The sequence below is a fragment of the Juglans microcarpa x Juglans regia genome, chromosome 3S (assembly GCF_004785595.1).
Source record: "Juglans microcarpa x Juglans regia isolate MS1-56 chromosome 3S, Jm3101_v1.0, whole genome shotgun sequence".
In the NCBI taxonomy this organism is placed as follows: Eukaryota; Viridiplantae; Streptophyta; class Magnoliopsida; order Fagales; family Juglandaceae; genus Juglans; species Juglans microcarpa x Juglans regia.
In genome coordinates, this window is record NC_054599.1 from 5,110,056 (window position 1) to 5,125,015 (window position 14,960).

At 33.5% G+C, this 14,960-nt stretch overlaps 1 protein-coding gene across 4 annotated transcripts; it reads right to left on the reverse strand.

Annotated features, from left to right (window-relative positions):
• Positions 1-5,198: 5,198 nt before the first annotated feature.
• On the reverse strand, positions 5,199-10,243 carry LOC121257779 (TOM1-like protein 1). Of its 4 annotated transcripts, none has more exons than XM_041159008.1 (4): positions 10,090-10,243; positions 8,608-9,145; positions 7,853-8,098; positions 5,199-5,851 (listed from the first exon to the last, which is right to left on the reverse strand). In XM_041159008.1, the coding sequence occupies exons 2-4, from the start codon at positions 9,124-9,126 to the stop codon at positions 5,441-5,443; spliced, it is 1,176 nt and encodes a 391-aa protein (XP_041014942.1). In that variant the 5' UTR covers positions 9,127-9,145; positions 10,090-10,243; the 3' UTR covers positions 5,199-5,440. The 4 variants fall into 4 exon arrangements, with proteins under 4 accessions (XP_041014942.1, XP_041014940.1, XP_041014943.1 ...); XM_041159006.1 differs by having other exon boundaries at positions 8,608-9,181; positions 10,090-10,235; XM_041159009.1 differs by having other exon boundaries at positions 8,608-9,136; positions 10,090-10,233.
• Between the last annotated feature and the right edge of the window lie 4,717 nt (positions 10,244-14,960).

The following is a 14,960-nucleotide window of genomic DNA, read 5'->3' on the forward strand; positions in this document are numbered from 1 at the left end:
TCCGACTAAGATATTAAATTCTAACTTATTTACTATTGAAATCAAACTATAAAGTTTAATACTAGATTATATAATTATGTCAAGATATTCTAAATTAAACAACAAAATTTATTTAATAAAAATAAACTAGATCATATTTAAAGTGCTTAAAAAAAAAGAAAATCACACAGTTATCGTTTACTCCTGAAAATAAGTTTGAAAGAAATCTTTAGTTAATAACAATTTAAATCACTTAAGTAATTTCGGTAAATATAAAAGTTTTTAGACTATTATAAAATAAAATAGAAACAAGTCCACTATCGTCCAAAACCTTGTGAGCCCAGGCCCACCTTAAGAATTTAAGGGTACTATGGTAATTACACCCCAAGATAAAAGCTAACATGCAGACTACGTAAACGGAAACGCTGGGCAGGGAAGGGCATATGCTTATCGAAAGCTATATGTAGCGGTGGCCTGGGTGGATGTCTACGGCGGGGCGGCTGGGAGCGACAGAAGGTCACTGTGGAAGAGAGAGATATTGTGATGAGAGAGAGAGAGGGCAAGAGAGAGAGTGAGAGCGTGAAAAAAAAGAAGATAGAGTCCGAGAGATGGGGAGGGGCTGAGAACGCACCATGCAACATACGCCCGGGGGGGGGTGCTTGGCCCGTGTAGAAAAGGTGATGGTAGGGGTTGGCCAGGGTTGACGAGCACAGCGGCGGTAAAAAAGTACAGAAACCCGTGAGAGGCCGACGGAGAGGTGGCTCGGTGGAGGATTTGAGCAAGAACTTGCTCTGTTTTTTAGAAGCAAAACAAGGGCTGACTTCAACGTGGTTCCCGGTGGTTAGCGTCGTGAGTGTGGTGCAGGTACGGTGGTTCGCATTGCGGCTAAGGAGACTGAGCATGGAACGTGCATGGCTAAAGACGGTGGTGGTTTGCTACGCGTGGGTGCAGTTTTTACATTCGGTTTGCTAGTTGAGGGGCGTGGTTTCGTTTATGGCATCAACTAGATTGTGCAGGGTCGACGACGGTTTGCGACTGTGTTAAGGGTGAAGGAAGACGTGCAGAGGGTGAATGTTTTCTCTCGGTGGTTTTTCGCTTGGCGTTGGTCGTGGTCCTCACTCTACACAACAGTGGTCTGGCGCAGCGGACGCTGCTACGTTGCATGCTGTTTTCTGGTCGTGTGGCGTTGCTGCGTGGAGAAGCAGGGAGAAGTTGTTACCGAATGTGGATGAATGTAAAGAGAGCACTGCGGAGAGAAGTTGCAACGCGAGAGAGAGTGTGAAGTTATGGGAGGTTCGAATGAGGCATAGTGGACGGAAACGGTTGGAGATATATCGGTTCGGGTTTTTATTTTCTGAACGTAGAGGAAGGCGCGGCTAGAGATATAGAGTTATGCTTGTACGAGGGCATTTTTCCGTTTGGTTTGATGCTGCGAGATGGGGGCTCGGTGTATGAATGTTGCGAAACTTACGTGCAAGGAGGGTAAAGGTTGCTGCTGTTGCCGCTTGATGGGCATTAGCCGCCTTACTGAACATGGGGAGGGAAAGAAAAAAGCGTGCGTGTGGTGAAGAGCAACTAGACATTAACATTTGAAAATAAAAAGGATGGTGCACGAGGCAGAATAATATATAATTATATATGATAATATAAAAGACATGGATTTAAAAATTTTAATGAGAAAATGGACTCTAGAGTTGTAACCCTAATCCATTTGAAATTGATAATAAACATTAAAAATAAAAAATAAAACAAAACAAAACATGATCCGGATCCTTATAAATAAAATGGACCCGTAGCCAAAACCCAAAATTATTCATTAAAACTTAAGTGAGCTTTCATCTATATAATATATATATATATATATATATATATATATATATAAAATTCAAAAGCCAGTTTCATATTGGGCCTGAGTGTAATGGAAGGGGCCAGCCCCGCTTCGGGTTTCCCCACCCCGCATCCTATATATATAAATCCCATAGACAAAATGACGTTAGATAAAACGATGACATTTGGTTTGGGGTGTAAAGTCCCCTTCTCCCGCGACTCCACCCTCCACTTCTCGAATCTCACTTTTCTCTCTCATTTGTCTCTTTCCGTCGCTCTATGTCATTGTGTCGGTGACTCCGTCGCTCTCTGTGTCTGTCATCGTTGCCGTCACAGTTGTCCGCATCATTGTTGTTGAAGGCAAGCCCTAAATTCGAAAACCCTTTCAGTATTTTATGTTTTTTTTTTACGAGTTATGGAGATTGAAGGAAGGTTGGGGATAAATAGAGATGGAAGATAGGATTTGTGAACTGGGTGCTATGGAGATTTGATTGTACATGTGTTTGATGTTGTGATTTTGTGTGTATATGTGTGTATTTTGATTTTAATTTGAACCCTAAATCAATTTAGGGTTCCAATCTTTTAGGGTTTCGGATTATAAATTTTCGAAATAACCAATCCTTTAGGCTATCATTCATTCCAACTCCATCTATATATCCAATAATAATAATAATAATAATATCAATCATATTGGATTTAGAATCCAACTTCTTCAATTATATTATATATATATATATATATATTACATTCTAGATGGAGAATACAATAACAATGCACTATTGTAAATTTTGCTTATAATCTAGCACATGGACAAGGTCATACTAACAAAAATGAAAAAGAATAATTGCAGATATAAGTGCAGGGTAATTTATATTTTTGTTAATAAACAGAAAGTACTTTGTGATAGCTAAGGCTTACCATTAGACAAATTTTGTGTTAATGTATCCAATACATCAAGAAATTTTTTTTTTCATTAACTATTTACTATTTCATATTTTACATCTTATAAAAAATATTCTTATATTTTATAAAAAATACTCTATATTTTATGAAAAAAATTTATTAATATAAAATATAAAAATAAATAATAACCGATAGATAAAATTTCTCTTTCATCATCTTTATTGAATGCTGTAGTGACTCTTTATTAAAATTTAAATCATCATCATAAATACCTACACCCTATAAAACTACTTTAAAGAGGATTTGTGTCGGGATATAAGGTAATTAAATGGTCTGGCTTCAGACGTCTCAGACAGGCTAGGAAGACAGACCTTTGTGCACACACATCTTAACAAACCTATACATTGATGGGTACTGCATGGGGTCAGCACCTTGTACCCATAAGAGCTGGACACCTAGCAATTGGGGTTAAGACAAGTCCCGTAAGATCCGTTTGATATTTAACATTTCATTTCATTTAAATTAATAATTTTATTATTATTTATAAATTATTTTAATTCATTTCACTATCAAAACTAAATTTTTTAAAAAAATAAATTTTTACATTAACCTACTGTTGATTACAACCGTAACATACTTTATATATAGAACGGTTGATGTGCTACGAACCTGCTCAGTAATATAGTACAGTGAGTTACTCGATATGTAGAGGGAAAAAAAAAAAAAAAAAAAAAAAAAAGTTAGTTCAGACGTACTACGGTTGATGTGTTAGAATAGACTGCTCTATAACTTTACTCTTTCGAAAATGTTATTGTATCTAGTTTACACCTCGAACAGTGGATAGGTAAAATTCTCAAAATTATAAACGACTGAAAACAGAATTACTACCCCTATCCAAACCATAATAAACGTTGATTGGTATGACATCATTCTATAAATCTTCCAAAGATTTTCTTGACTGAACCAAATATCTTAGGCGATATTTTTGAAATTGCCAACAAATGTTTAGAGGAGGATATAAGGTTCAATTTATGCAGAAATCTTCATTTTGTAAAAAGATTTTCGCGTTAACGTTGTATTTCGTACATTTTTTAGCGAGATTATTAATATAAATATTAGTATTACTTCATTTTCTCTTAATTTAAATTTTTTTATTATAAATTCTATGTATTGTTTATTATTATTTAATTATTATACATTTTATTTATTTATTATTGGGCCCAAAATGAATCAGAAATAACTTTTGGGCCATGGCCCCATTTTTTTTGGGAGGGGGGTGGGGGGTGTTGGGACAAATAGGGTATCTACCCCCGCACCCCAATACTCAGACGGGGTACCCCGCCCTCGCACTATGGGGGCGGGTGCCGGGGGCAAAAACCCCACCCCCATCCCATGCGGAGTGGGGGCAAGAAGGGGGTGGTCTTGCAACGTATGATGTTGGTAGCATCTCTTAGAATCCGACACGAACACAATACAAAATTAACAGATTTGAGTTTGATTTTAACGTGTTCGAGTCAAAACAGGTTGACCCGTTAAGACACTATTTATAAACGGATCAATCTGCTTAACACGAAATCAACCCGTTTTGACCTATTTAAAATTGATTTCAAAATTAAAATTTTATTATTATTAAGTTGTAATATTGATATTTCTCAATTATTGTATTTGACCCATTTTTATTGTTTTTATTGTTGGGATTGTAATTTTAGACCTATGCTCATATTTATTATTGAATGGTTTGTAATATTGATTTTATTATATATTAAAATTTGAAAAATATTGATATATATATTTTAAAATATTGTGGTTATTAATAAATATAGATTTTAATTTTTATGTAAAATTATATAAATCAGGTCAAATAAGTTATGCGCTGTAGTTCAATCCATTTACATGAAACAAACGGGTTTGAATGAGTCGTGTCGTGTTAACATATTTCTAGTTAATTATTTAACAGGTAAAAACGGATGACACAATATATTATTTAAATGGATTGAGTTAGGATTTAGAAGTTTGACACGACACATTATTTAAATGAATTGAGTTAAGATTTGAAAATTTTACACTTTTAGTTTAACGGGTTGGGTTCAAATTGATGTTTATAATCAAATGTTTATGATTTGATACGACACGAACACAACCTGAAAACACGATTTGCTACCCCTATTCAAGACTTTCAAATAAATATATATAAATAAGATTTCTGTATCTATTTATTTACTTTTTAAAAATTAGAGTCGATACAAATAATTTGTAAATAATAATAATAAATAATATAAGAATATGTTAGAACATTTGGTTTCCAAACAAACAAACAAACCCTAAGAACATCGAATCTTTGGGCGAGCGTAGATGGTTTGATTGAGGGTTAATTCCAAGTTTGAAGGAGGAAGTATTGATCATAAAAACATAAGATCAGAATTTTCCTATAATTTTCTTACCCAAACACACGATCGCACTCTCTAGCACAATCTCGTACGACAACAATATAACTGTAATTGTTCACAAGGTCTCCTATATAATTACCCATCCATATATAAACGTCTATTACTTACATGATGTGCAGAAACAATTTAAATTCCCAAGAGAGAGTCCACAACCATGTTTATGAAGCCGATAAGCTTTTAAACATCTAGCATAAATGTTCTTCACCAACTAAAAACCCCAGTATCAGCACCATCCCGGCGTGCTGTGTCCTAAAATCATCGAATAATTGAGCAAGCGAAGCAGCTCAAAGGGTTATGAGATTGTCCTTTGGTGGTCGCTTCTTGGTATTGTGCCCACCGTCAGAAGTAGCACCTCCTTTCTTACCAAATATCATTTCATCAAGATCATCCATCATGTCATCGTTACCTCCGCCCTGGCGTGAACCAGCTGGTTTTCTAATCAGGGCGTCTTCTTTTGCATGACGGGGGGACTCATCAGGCTCAACAGCAACGGGTATCATAGCAGGCTCTTGCTCAATGCGAACAACTGACGGCTCATTAAGCTCTTCATACTTGGAGAGGACTTTCTGGATCTCATCATTTACATTCAAGGCTTCAAAAAGCAGGGGCTCGTTATCTCCAGCCACCTCAATGATTCTCTGGATGGTAGATTGCGAGTGACGACACTGATGTACCAGGGTAGTTGTCAAGTCATCCTGACAACAGGAAGAATACATTCCATTCATGTTACGTGTTCTTACCAGCAATCAATACCGACTATGGAACAATTATACTGAATGCTCAAGTCAGGAAAATATGAAACATAACTAATATTGACAAAATAGTTCCTTATAAAGCATAACACATATCTGCATTGCAGTAGGTTGTTATTGCGCTAAGCTTCCTTGTTTTTTCAGACACAAATTGTACAAGGGTTTAGTATAACAGTAACCTGAGCTGTCCCCATGGCTTGATGTACTAGGTTCTTCAGTTGCCAATAACTAAAATGTCCAATGGTACAGACATTTGATTTTACAGGAATCCATCCCATTGTGTGTGTTGAATACAATACAAAATAAAAGTGACACATTTTCCATTACTCGGTAACATTTTAAAATCTAGGTACAAAAGTAAGTTCATACAAACCCAATTCCACAGGAACCCCAAACTCTAGGTGGGCGTCTGGCAAAATGTTCAACCTTAACTAACATTACAATCTAGATGGACTCCTTTCAATCAACCCAGAAGATTTAGCCTTTTCTGCTACTGAAGAATGCAAAAAGAACAGAAACAATCTGAGTGGTCTAGAAACTATGAACCACAATTGGGACAATATAAGGGATTTTCCTTTCTGATGTGATCTATTGAAACCCTACCCTAAGAACTAAACATTCTAAGTGGTCTAGGAACTTCCCCTGTTGTATTTATAAAAAAACCATGAAATTCTCAGGTGAACCCATGCAATAGTCGGGTTGAATGCATTTGAATGTCTGAATGCTTGTGTTATGTATCAATCTTCTTGTCCTAGGATTCTTGGAGTTACATCAAGCATGGCTCCACCTCAACATTTTTTTAATCCGTCCCTATCACCATCAGGCCATTAGTTTACAAATATTTTCACCCATTCTCCCCCTTATACCAATGTTTCTAATCCACTGTCAAAATACACAAACAAAGGGAATATGGATAGGAGACAAACTAAGATTTTAAGGAACATTATATGGAAGGTAAATATATTAAGGACCATTCTAAAATATATGATTACAGTAACTAGGATCATAAAGTTGAAGGAATAAACAGTGAAGAAATAACTAGAATACACCGCCTCTGCTATCATTTAACAGGTCATATGTGAACCGGGTGAGCAACAATAGTTAAAGCTTGTAAATAAGCTAGGTTAATACGGTACAGAAGCCATAACCATATCTCGTAGGAATTTAAAAGCGCATTTTAAATATTATGGATTTTAAAATTAATATTAAAAGACATTATAATGAGAAGAATAACCTTTGCTTTCATTCATAACTCCAATCAGTTAGAGATTACATTAGAATGCATTTAATACTTTGGATTGTGTATAGGAAGGTGGTTAACAGGATCCCGCAATGCTTGAAGGGGAGAAGTTCAAACCATGTATAATGATTCTGAAGGGTTCCAATTGTAACATTGACTAGTGCTTTTAGAGTATCGCCCCTGATATGGCTTGGGCCTTCCTCGGGTTGTTACATATGGGATCAGAACCAATACCAACCCAATGTAACAACCCAACATTGGATTGTCGTATAGGAATTTAAAACTCCTACTGGTCTATAGGGCATATGTGGCTAATCAATCAAGGTAGTCAAACGGATATCAAGGTAGTTAAACAATTGTGATGATTTGTTCAATTTATATTGATAAAAAAATACTCTTAGAGGTAACCAAATTAGTGGATATCGAAAGTGACAGCCAGAACAAGGAGACAAAAAAGGTCACCTTATTATGAGACTAGACAAGGTAGGGCTTCCAATTATACGTGGTAAATGAATGATGAGTTTTGATCTCCATACAGGAATACATAGGAAATGGTATAGGTGTGCATCTTGGTCATGTAATAAGCATGCTTGGATATGTAACCATAGTATCCCTCCACCATAAGTGAGGGTTTTGAATAAAATTTATGGGATCTTGTCCACTTAATGAAAAATAAATAGAAATAAAGCGAAAAAAAAAGTCACCTGCAAAGCATCTTGTTGGGGTGAAGAGGATAAGACCGTTGTAAGAAGCTCAATAATGTTTCTTGCAACATCAAATGCTTCCTTTGTTTGTTCAGCTGTAAAGCTTTGCACAGGAAAATCACGCTGAATCTGTTGGGGAAGACTAGCATCGTAATCGGAATCTGATACTGAACGAGGAGGAGTAAAGATAGGTGCCAAACTCTCATTGTCTCTGCCAGGGAATCGAATCCCCCTAGATTTTAAACTCTGAAGTAGAAAGACACCAGCAGAAAATGTTTAAAGAAAAGAATCTTGCACTGAGAGATGTACAAACTTGATTTTTCAGGGTAAAAGGTAAAACTATAGTGTTGAGAACCAAAATTGTTGGTTCACAGCAAACAATTCCTTAATGGGGGGCATGGCTAGGAAACAACTTTTTTTTATCTGTTCTGGAATACTTTATATTATCCCTTTTAAATCCTTTTTTTTACTTCATTTACTTGTAATTATACAAAAATTTATTTAAGCTTTTCCATTTCAGAGTTTACATAAGTTTTTACTCATGAGATGAGAACACTGACCAGAGAGAATCAGCCGTCGAAACTAAGTTTCTATTATATCGCACATGCTGGTAAGAAATTCCAGTAGATTAAGCCAAAAAGAAATGTTTACAGCAAAACTCACATAATTTTTCATGTTCTAGAGAAAAAGAGCAGGGAGAATTTCGAATGGAAGAGTTGCAGAAGCAAAATTTTGGCAACAAAACTCAACAATACCTTATATGTTTCTTCATAAACAGGCAAATAGCGGAGCTCACTGGCCGATTCTCCCCATGCTTCAATTAATATCAAAGCCTTGTTACGATTATTAACTACGGTCTGAGGATCATCAATCAGCTTCACCATCTCATCAAGAACTCTCTCAGCTGCCACCTCTGAGAAAGCCTTCTCACAATTCTTAACACACGTTTCAAGCAACACCAAAGCCAAGTACTGAACCCTAGGACTCTTCAACATGATCCTCTTTTTGATTCCACGGATCAATTCAACACTGTTAATTTTTTCATGATTGATCATGTCACAAAGATCAAGATTCATAGCCCAATCAGGCTCATCAAGGTCCTCTGAGGTGGCATCTTCAACAAGCTTATCTGCCTGGGTTGAGCCTTGGAAAAGCTCCTTCACCTTGAAGCTCATTGAGCTCATGCCTTCACTCATCTTTCGGCTCACTTCGGCACCTCCAATCTTGAGGCGTTCACCGAAAGCACTTACTTTCTCCATCAAGTTATCACTCATATTTGAATTCCTTCAAAATCTTATAACAAAATATTCAAAAAGCCTTCCTGGAAATCTACAACCCCTAAAAATATTAGAAGAAAGAAAGCTCCAATTCTATATTTGGTCGCTAACAAAAAGAAAGGACGGAAAGTAAAATAGTGTTTTTAATAGGAAAAATAAAATTTTACCAATAGAAGAGAACCAGGAGGAAGTAAGATAATTCCATTAGAGGAGATTTTTAATCTAATAAAAATTTTTCATTTCTGAAACGACAAAAAAACAGCATAAAAGTTATCCCTTTGTTTTTTTTTTTTTTAATTTTTCTCCTTTTTCCTAACAACAGAGTTCAACAGCCACGTATAAATCATAATTTATTTGCTTTATCATTTATTTTAAGCAACCCAACTCACAATCATGAATTTAAAATGAATAATAAAAAGTACAAAATTCCATACATTCAACTCCTTCTAGAAATGATTTTCTGGAAAATGAAAACTAAAATACACTGAACATCTAACCCAGCTGTTACTAGGAGCCATGAATTTTACCACAAATTGGAAGAGTTAAGACCAAGGGCAAGGGCAAGGAAGAAGCAATTAACACAGCTGAACATGTACAAACTGCCATTGACCACATATAATTTTTACGGATATCAGAAACCAATACTAAAATAGTAACACCTAAACCACGAACATCAATGACTAGTATTTTTTCCTCTTTCGACTTTCACAGTATAACAAACAGATTCGGAAGAGAGAATTTCATAAATGAGTTTATAAAGAAATTATAACATCAAATCCTAAAGGTCAAACAGAAAATTAAGCATCCAACTCCCAGTCGTGGTTGAGTAATTTAAACTAACAGCACAAAACATCATAATTGCAAATTTTGTTCAATTCGACTTTCCTTTTTCCTCTTCTTTCTTGGATACCAAACGGAGGCTTTAATTTTAAAATTGAAACTGAAAAATAGAGAGAATACCTTTGAGATCGAGAGGCGGTTTTGGTTGAGACGAAGACGCGCAACGACCATCAGTAAAGTTTGATCTTTCTTGGAATTTCAGCCTCTCTCGTACGTTACCTGGAAGCTACGAATATTTAGTTCCAATTTTTTTTTTTTTTTTTTTTTTTTTTTTTTTTTTTTTTTTTTTTTTTTTTAAATTTTGTTATTTCTTCGCCCACCATTTTTATTTTTATTTTATTTTTAAGTTTTTTAAGTTTCTTTGGTTGTCTTCGTAACAAACTAATTGATTTTACCTGCTCATTATTTATAGATCAGACATTCAATAAGAGAAAAAATAAAAAATTTATGTATGATGTGTGTTGTAAAAATAATTAACAGATTTTTTTTTAATTACTTTTATATTTAATGTTGAGCCCTCGTATTATTCGTCATCTTATTAATGAAAGAGTAACTTTAATTACAAATTTTAAATATATAAATTTTGTAAGTCGTTTATAAAAAAATGAGTCTAATTAAAAAGGAAAATGTTAATTTTTTCTCTCACTTTGCCCTATCAATTTAACCGCTTATATATTTATTTTTTTAAAATTTTTTACTTAATAATTAAGAAAATAATTTTTAGTGTATTGATGTATATTTTTATTTTTTAAAAATATTTAAATATGTTAAAAAAATAAGAAAAAAAAAATGAGAAAAAAATAAAAACACACATTTAGCCTAGCAGTCATATTGAGTAGGCTACTCTTAGCGGTAGAGTAGCCATACTCAATTAAAAAATAATATTTTTTTACTTTTCTACAAAGACATATAAAATTTGGAGTAATATTAGGTATAAGTCTCAAATAGACAAGTTTAATACAATCCATTTGTTAAAAAAATAGATCTCACTAATAAAGAATAATTTTTTTTTACACTTTATTAAGGTGAAATTCACTTTTTTACAACGACTTGCATGAAACTTGTATATTTGAAGTTTGTATAAATCATTTCGTTTATTTAACACTTGTATAAATAATTTTTTAAAATAAAATTTTAATAATTATTTTATTAAAAAAATCAGAAAAATAAATAAATAACGAATTGTTGGTGGGAGGAGCCTCCCCTCCCACCAGCACCACCGCTTATGGCCGGCCAAGTCTGGTCACCATGGTGTGGTCTCATTCTACCACGCCAGAGTTGGCTGACCACCATAAAGTGGCTAGATTCAGCCACCAACGCAGTCTGGCGGGCAGGGAAGGCCCTTCCACAAACCAGTGAAATTATTAATTTTTTATTTTTTAAAAATACAAAAAAATAGATTGACATGTAGCTGCTCGATGGCAAATGTTATCCATTAACTGAGATGGATAGAAGGGTCTGATTTAAAAAAAATTAAAAGCGTTTAAAAATTTAAAAGCATAAAGGATTAATTCTTAAAACAACATGGGATGAATCTCAATTGCCAAAAGTACAAGAGGTTTATACCAACTTTTCTTATTTGAAATTTAGGTCTAAAAAGATTTTGAAATTTATTTAAGTGCCCGTTTAGATATTTAGAATATCTTAAAATATTTATTAGTAATAACGAATTAGTTTTGTATAATATCTGAAAATATATAGGAATACTTGAGAATATCTATTACACGAATAATGCCTAATACTATTATTTTGTAAATTGTTGTTAATTATATTATCAAAATACAAATTTAAGAGCCACACTTATTAAAAAAATAAACTTCAACTTCAAAATTCGTTTGAACTTGTAGTAGACCGCGGTGCCGTGTACAATACTAGCTAATTTTCTTTAAAAAAATATTATTTATAGCTAACTTATTTTACTTTGACTCATTATACAATAATTTCAATAAAAATAACTTTCAATAGTCTTCCTTTCAATAACTTTTAATTATTAACATTTTGATCTTTAAAATTCCGATTAAGCACATTAGTCTTACTTTCCCTTAATTTATTTTGTATTGATGTCAGTGATGAGAAATCTCTTCGTTTATGTGCGAGTAAAGAAAAAATTTCGTTTGTTTTTGCAGATGAGATAAGATGAGTTAAAATGAAAGTTGAAAATTGAATAAAATATTGTTAGAATATATATTTTTTAATATTATTATTGTTTTAAGATTTGAAAAAGTTGAATTGTTTATTTTATTTTATGTGAAAATTTGAAAAAATTGTAATGATTAGATGAGATAAAATGAGATGTGTTATGAAAACAAACGAGTTCGGACAAAAATTTTAAGATCTTATTTTATTTATAAGACATTTTAAAGAAATACTGTTAATAAATTTATTTCCAATGGAAATAGATGAAACTGTTATAGTAAGTTAGTGATGATTCACTCTTAATTAATTTCTTGAAAGGCTCCTGAGATCTTCTTTTTACAATGTTATAGAAAATCACACGTTTTTATAATATTATAGAAAATCACACAAATTTTATAACGGCCATCAATGCTGTAATCATGGAGGATTACAATAAGATATATTAATTATGAAGGATATTAATTATGAAGGTTCAAAAAAAAAAAAAAAAAAAAAAAAAAAAAACAGAAACATAATAGAATGCCGTAATAAGGGAAAAAAAAGAAGAGAAAAGGAAGATTAAGGACCCTTTCAAGAAAATAAGTAGGAATGAAACAAGGAAGTTACACCAGCCTTAAACTCTATAAATGAAAAGAATTCTAAGCTTCTCTCTCTAGAGGGTGTCTTGCTAGAAACCCAAATGATATATGATTGGCTAGCTCAAATGAAAATATTCAGTCTAGTTTATGCAATATGAAAAACAAAATTCTCACTAGGTTTGTAATTTCTAGGAGAAAGTAAAACAACTAAATAAAAAATTTGTGGAGAATATATATTCATTTATATCGTTTGGTTATAAAAGACGGGCATAAATAATGATAATGATTAATAGAAGAGAATTTAATATTTATTTATTTTAGATGAGATGTACACATTTGGTATGAAACCTTATTAAGATTGGTATGAGATTTATAATTTTTTTTAGGACAAATTCAAGATATTTAATTATTGCATCAATTGAATATCGAAATGGAAATTGAGTTTAATTATTGTACCAATTACTTGTTATGTGTCTCTTCTCTTCACATTCAATTCAAAATTAAATATGGAAATTATGGAAATATGGCATGTTGAGGAGAAACCATGGGAGGTTACGCTCACCTACAAACTCTATATATATGCCTTTCAGAGCAATTAAATATGCACAGAAAAGAAACCTTAGCTTCTCTTTAGAGGTTGTCTGGAATTCTGCAAATTACTTTCTTTTTTAGTACTTTCTCGTCTTCTTTATTCTCATTGATGGTTTTCTTTACCTATATTTTATAGAAGAATGAAGTTGTATACTGATGGAGAAAAATAAACAAGAGTTCCAAAATATTTGATTCAAATCTTTTGCATATCAATATCACATCGAGTCAGTGAGTTACCAGAATGTAATGTTTCGCTTGATCGAAGAAAGCAAGTAGCCTGCCTCCGCCCTCATCTGACTCTCTGAGCTATATATGAAGTTGCACCCGTTTGATTTTGACAATTCTTTACAACATTTGTAATAGCTGGAACATGATGATATAAAATTATTTCAATTTCATAATACTGTTTCCATTATCTAAATAGTTTGCATTATATACATATATTTTAGCTAGGTCTCTGAATGATTTTGCAATATTTTCTCAACCAGACCCACAACATAAGCTTGAAATTCCTCCAGTTCACAGAAGGGCTAGAGCTTTGACCAGCTTTTTAGCAAGCCAAGTCGAATTACCTGGTCTAAGAAGGTCAAGCTCCTTATCTTTCTTAACCAAAGTCTTGCCATCAGGAACATTTAAAGTTTAGGACTTTCCAATCAGGTGCAGCATCTGCCCTTCTTTATAAGGTAGCTATGGATCCTGGCCATAGGAAAAAAGGATGGCTTTCATGACCTACGAACTAAGCAGCCATATGAATTGACTCGTCGTTTCTCCTGCACCTAAAATATTAATCTTGGAAGACAAATAGAACCCATCTCAAGTGTAAGCATAAGTAGAGCAAGTATTTTTAGAGCATTCAAGGAGGAGAAAAATTGTAACTGCTATTTTCATATTGTCAATAGAGCAAAATATTTATTATTGTGTTGAGGGATGAAGCCGATGCTTCATGTGTTGTATATGGATGCATTTGTATTACAAATCTCCACATAAGAAATGGGATTATTATTCTAGAAGCTACTTTGTTTCTTTTTTTTTTTTAATATAAGTAAAAGTTAAATTTTATGGATATAAAAGGCATCGCCTAAGTACATGGTTGTATACAATGTACATGCCTAATTACATCTAAGTATTGGTGAGAGATACAAGCAAGTCATGAAGATTGTTTGTATTACAAATAATGGTCGAAACCCAAGAAAGTAAAGCATTGTAAAAAAATAGCTTTAGCTCATCCAAAGAATGCTCTATGTCTTCAAAGCACCTCTTGTTTCTCTCCAGCCACAAGCACCGTATAATGCAATAAGGGATCATTCTCCACATAGCAACTATGTGGACATTCCCCTAATTTCTGTATAGCACCTCAGAATATCCCTAACTTTTTCGGGCATAACCCAAGCCACCCCTGTTCGACTAAGAATCTAATTCCATAAACATCTAGTCACCTTGCAATGTAACAAAAGATGATCCACTAATTCCCTATCTCTCTTGCATGTAAAGCAACAATCTAAGATGATGAGATCGTGTTTTCTCAAATTATCCGAAGTGAGAATCCACCTAAGAGATGCAGTTCATACAAAGAAAGAAATCTTAGAAGGTACCTTGCACTTCCAAATAGCCTTCCAAGGAAAACTATGATCATTAGAAAAACCTAAGAGAGCCGTATAGGAGGAGTGCACCGATAATTTTTTTTAT

Coding starts and splice junctions, on each gene's coding strand:
- LOC121257779 (XM_041159008.1), bottom strand. CDS start 9,126: ATGAGTGATAACTTGATGGAGAAAGTAAGTGCTTTCGGTGAACGCCTC. Junction 8,099..8,607: donor TTTATGAAGAAACATATAAG/GTATTGTTGAGT, acceptor TTTCTACTTCAG/AGTTTAAAATCTAGGGGGAT. Junction 5,852..7,852: donor CCCAACAAGATGCTTTGCAG/GTGACTTTTTTT, acceptor TCCTGTTGTCAG/GATGACTTGACAACTACCCT.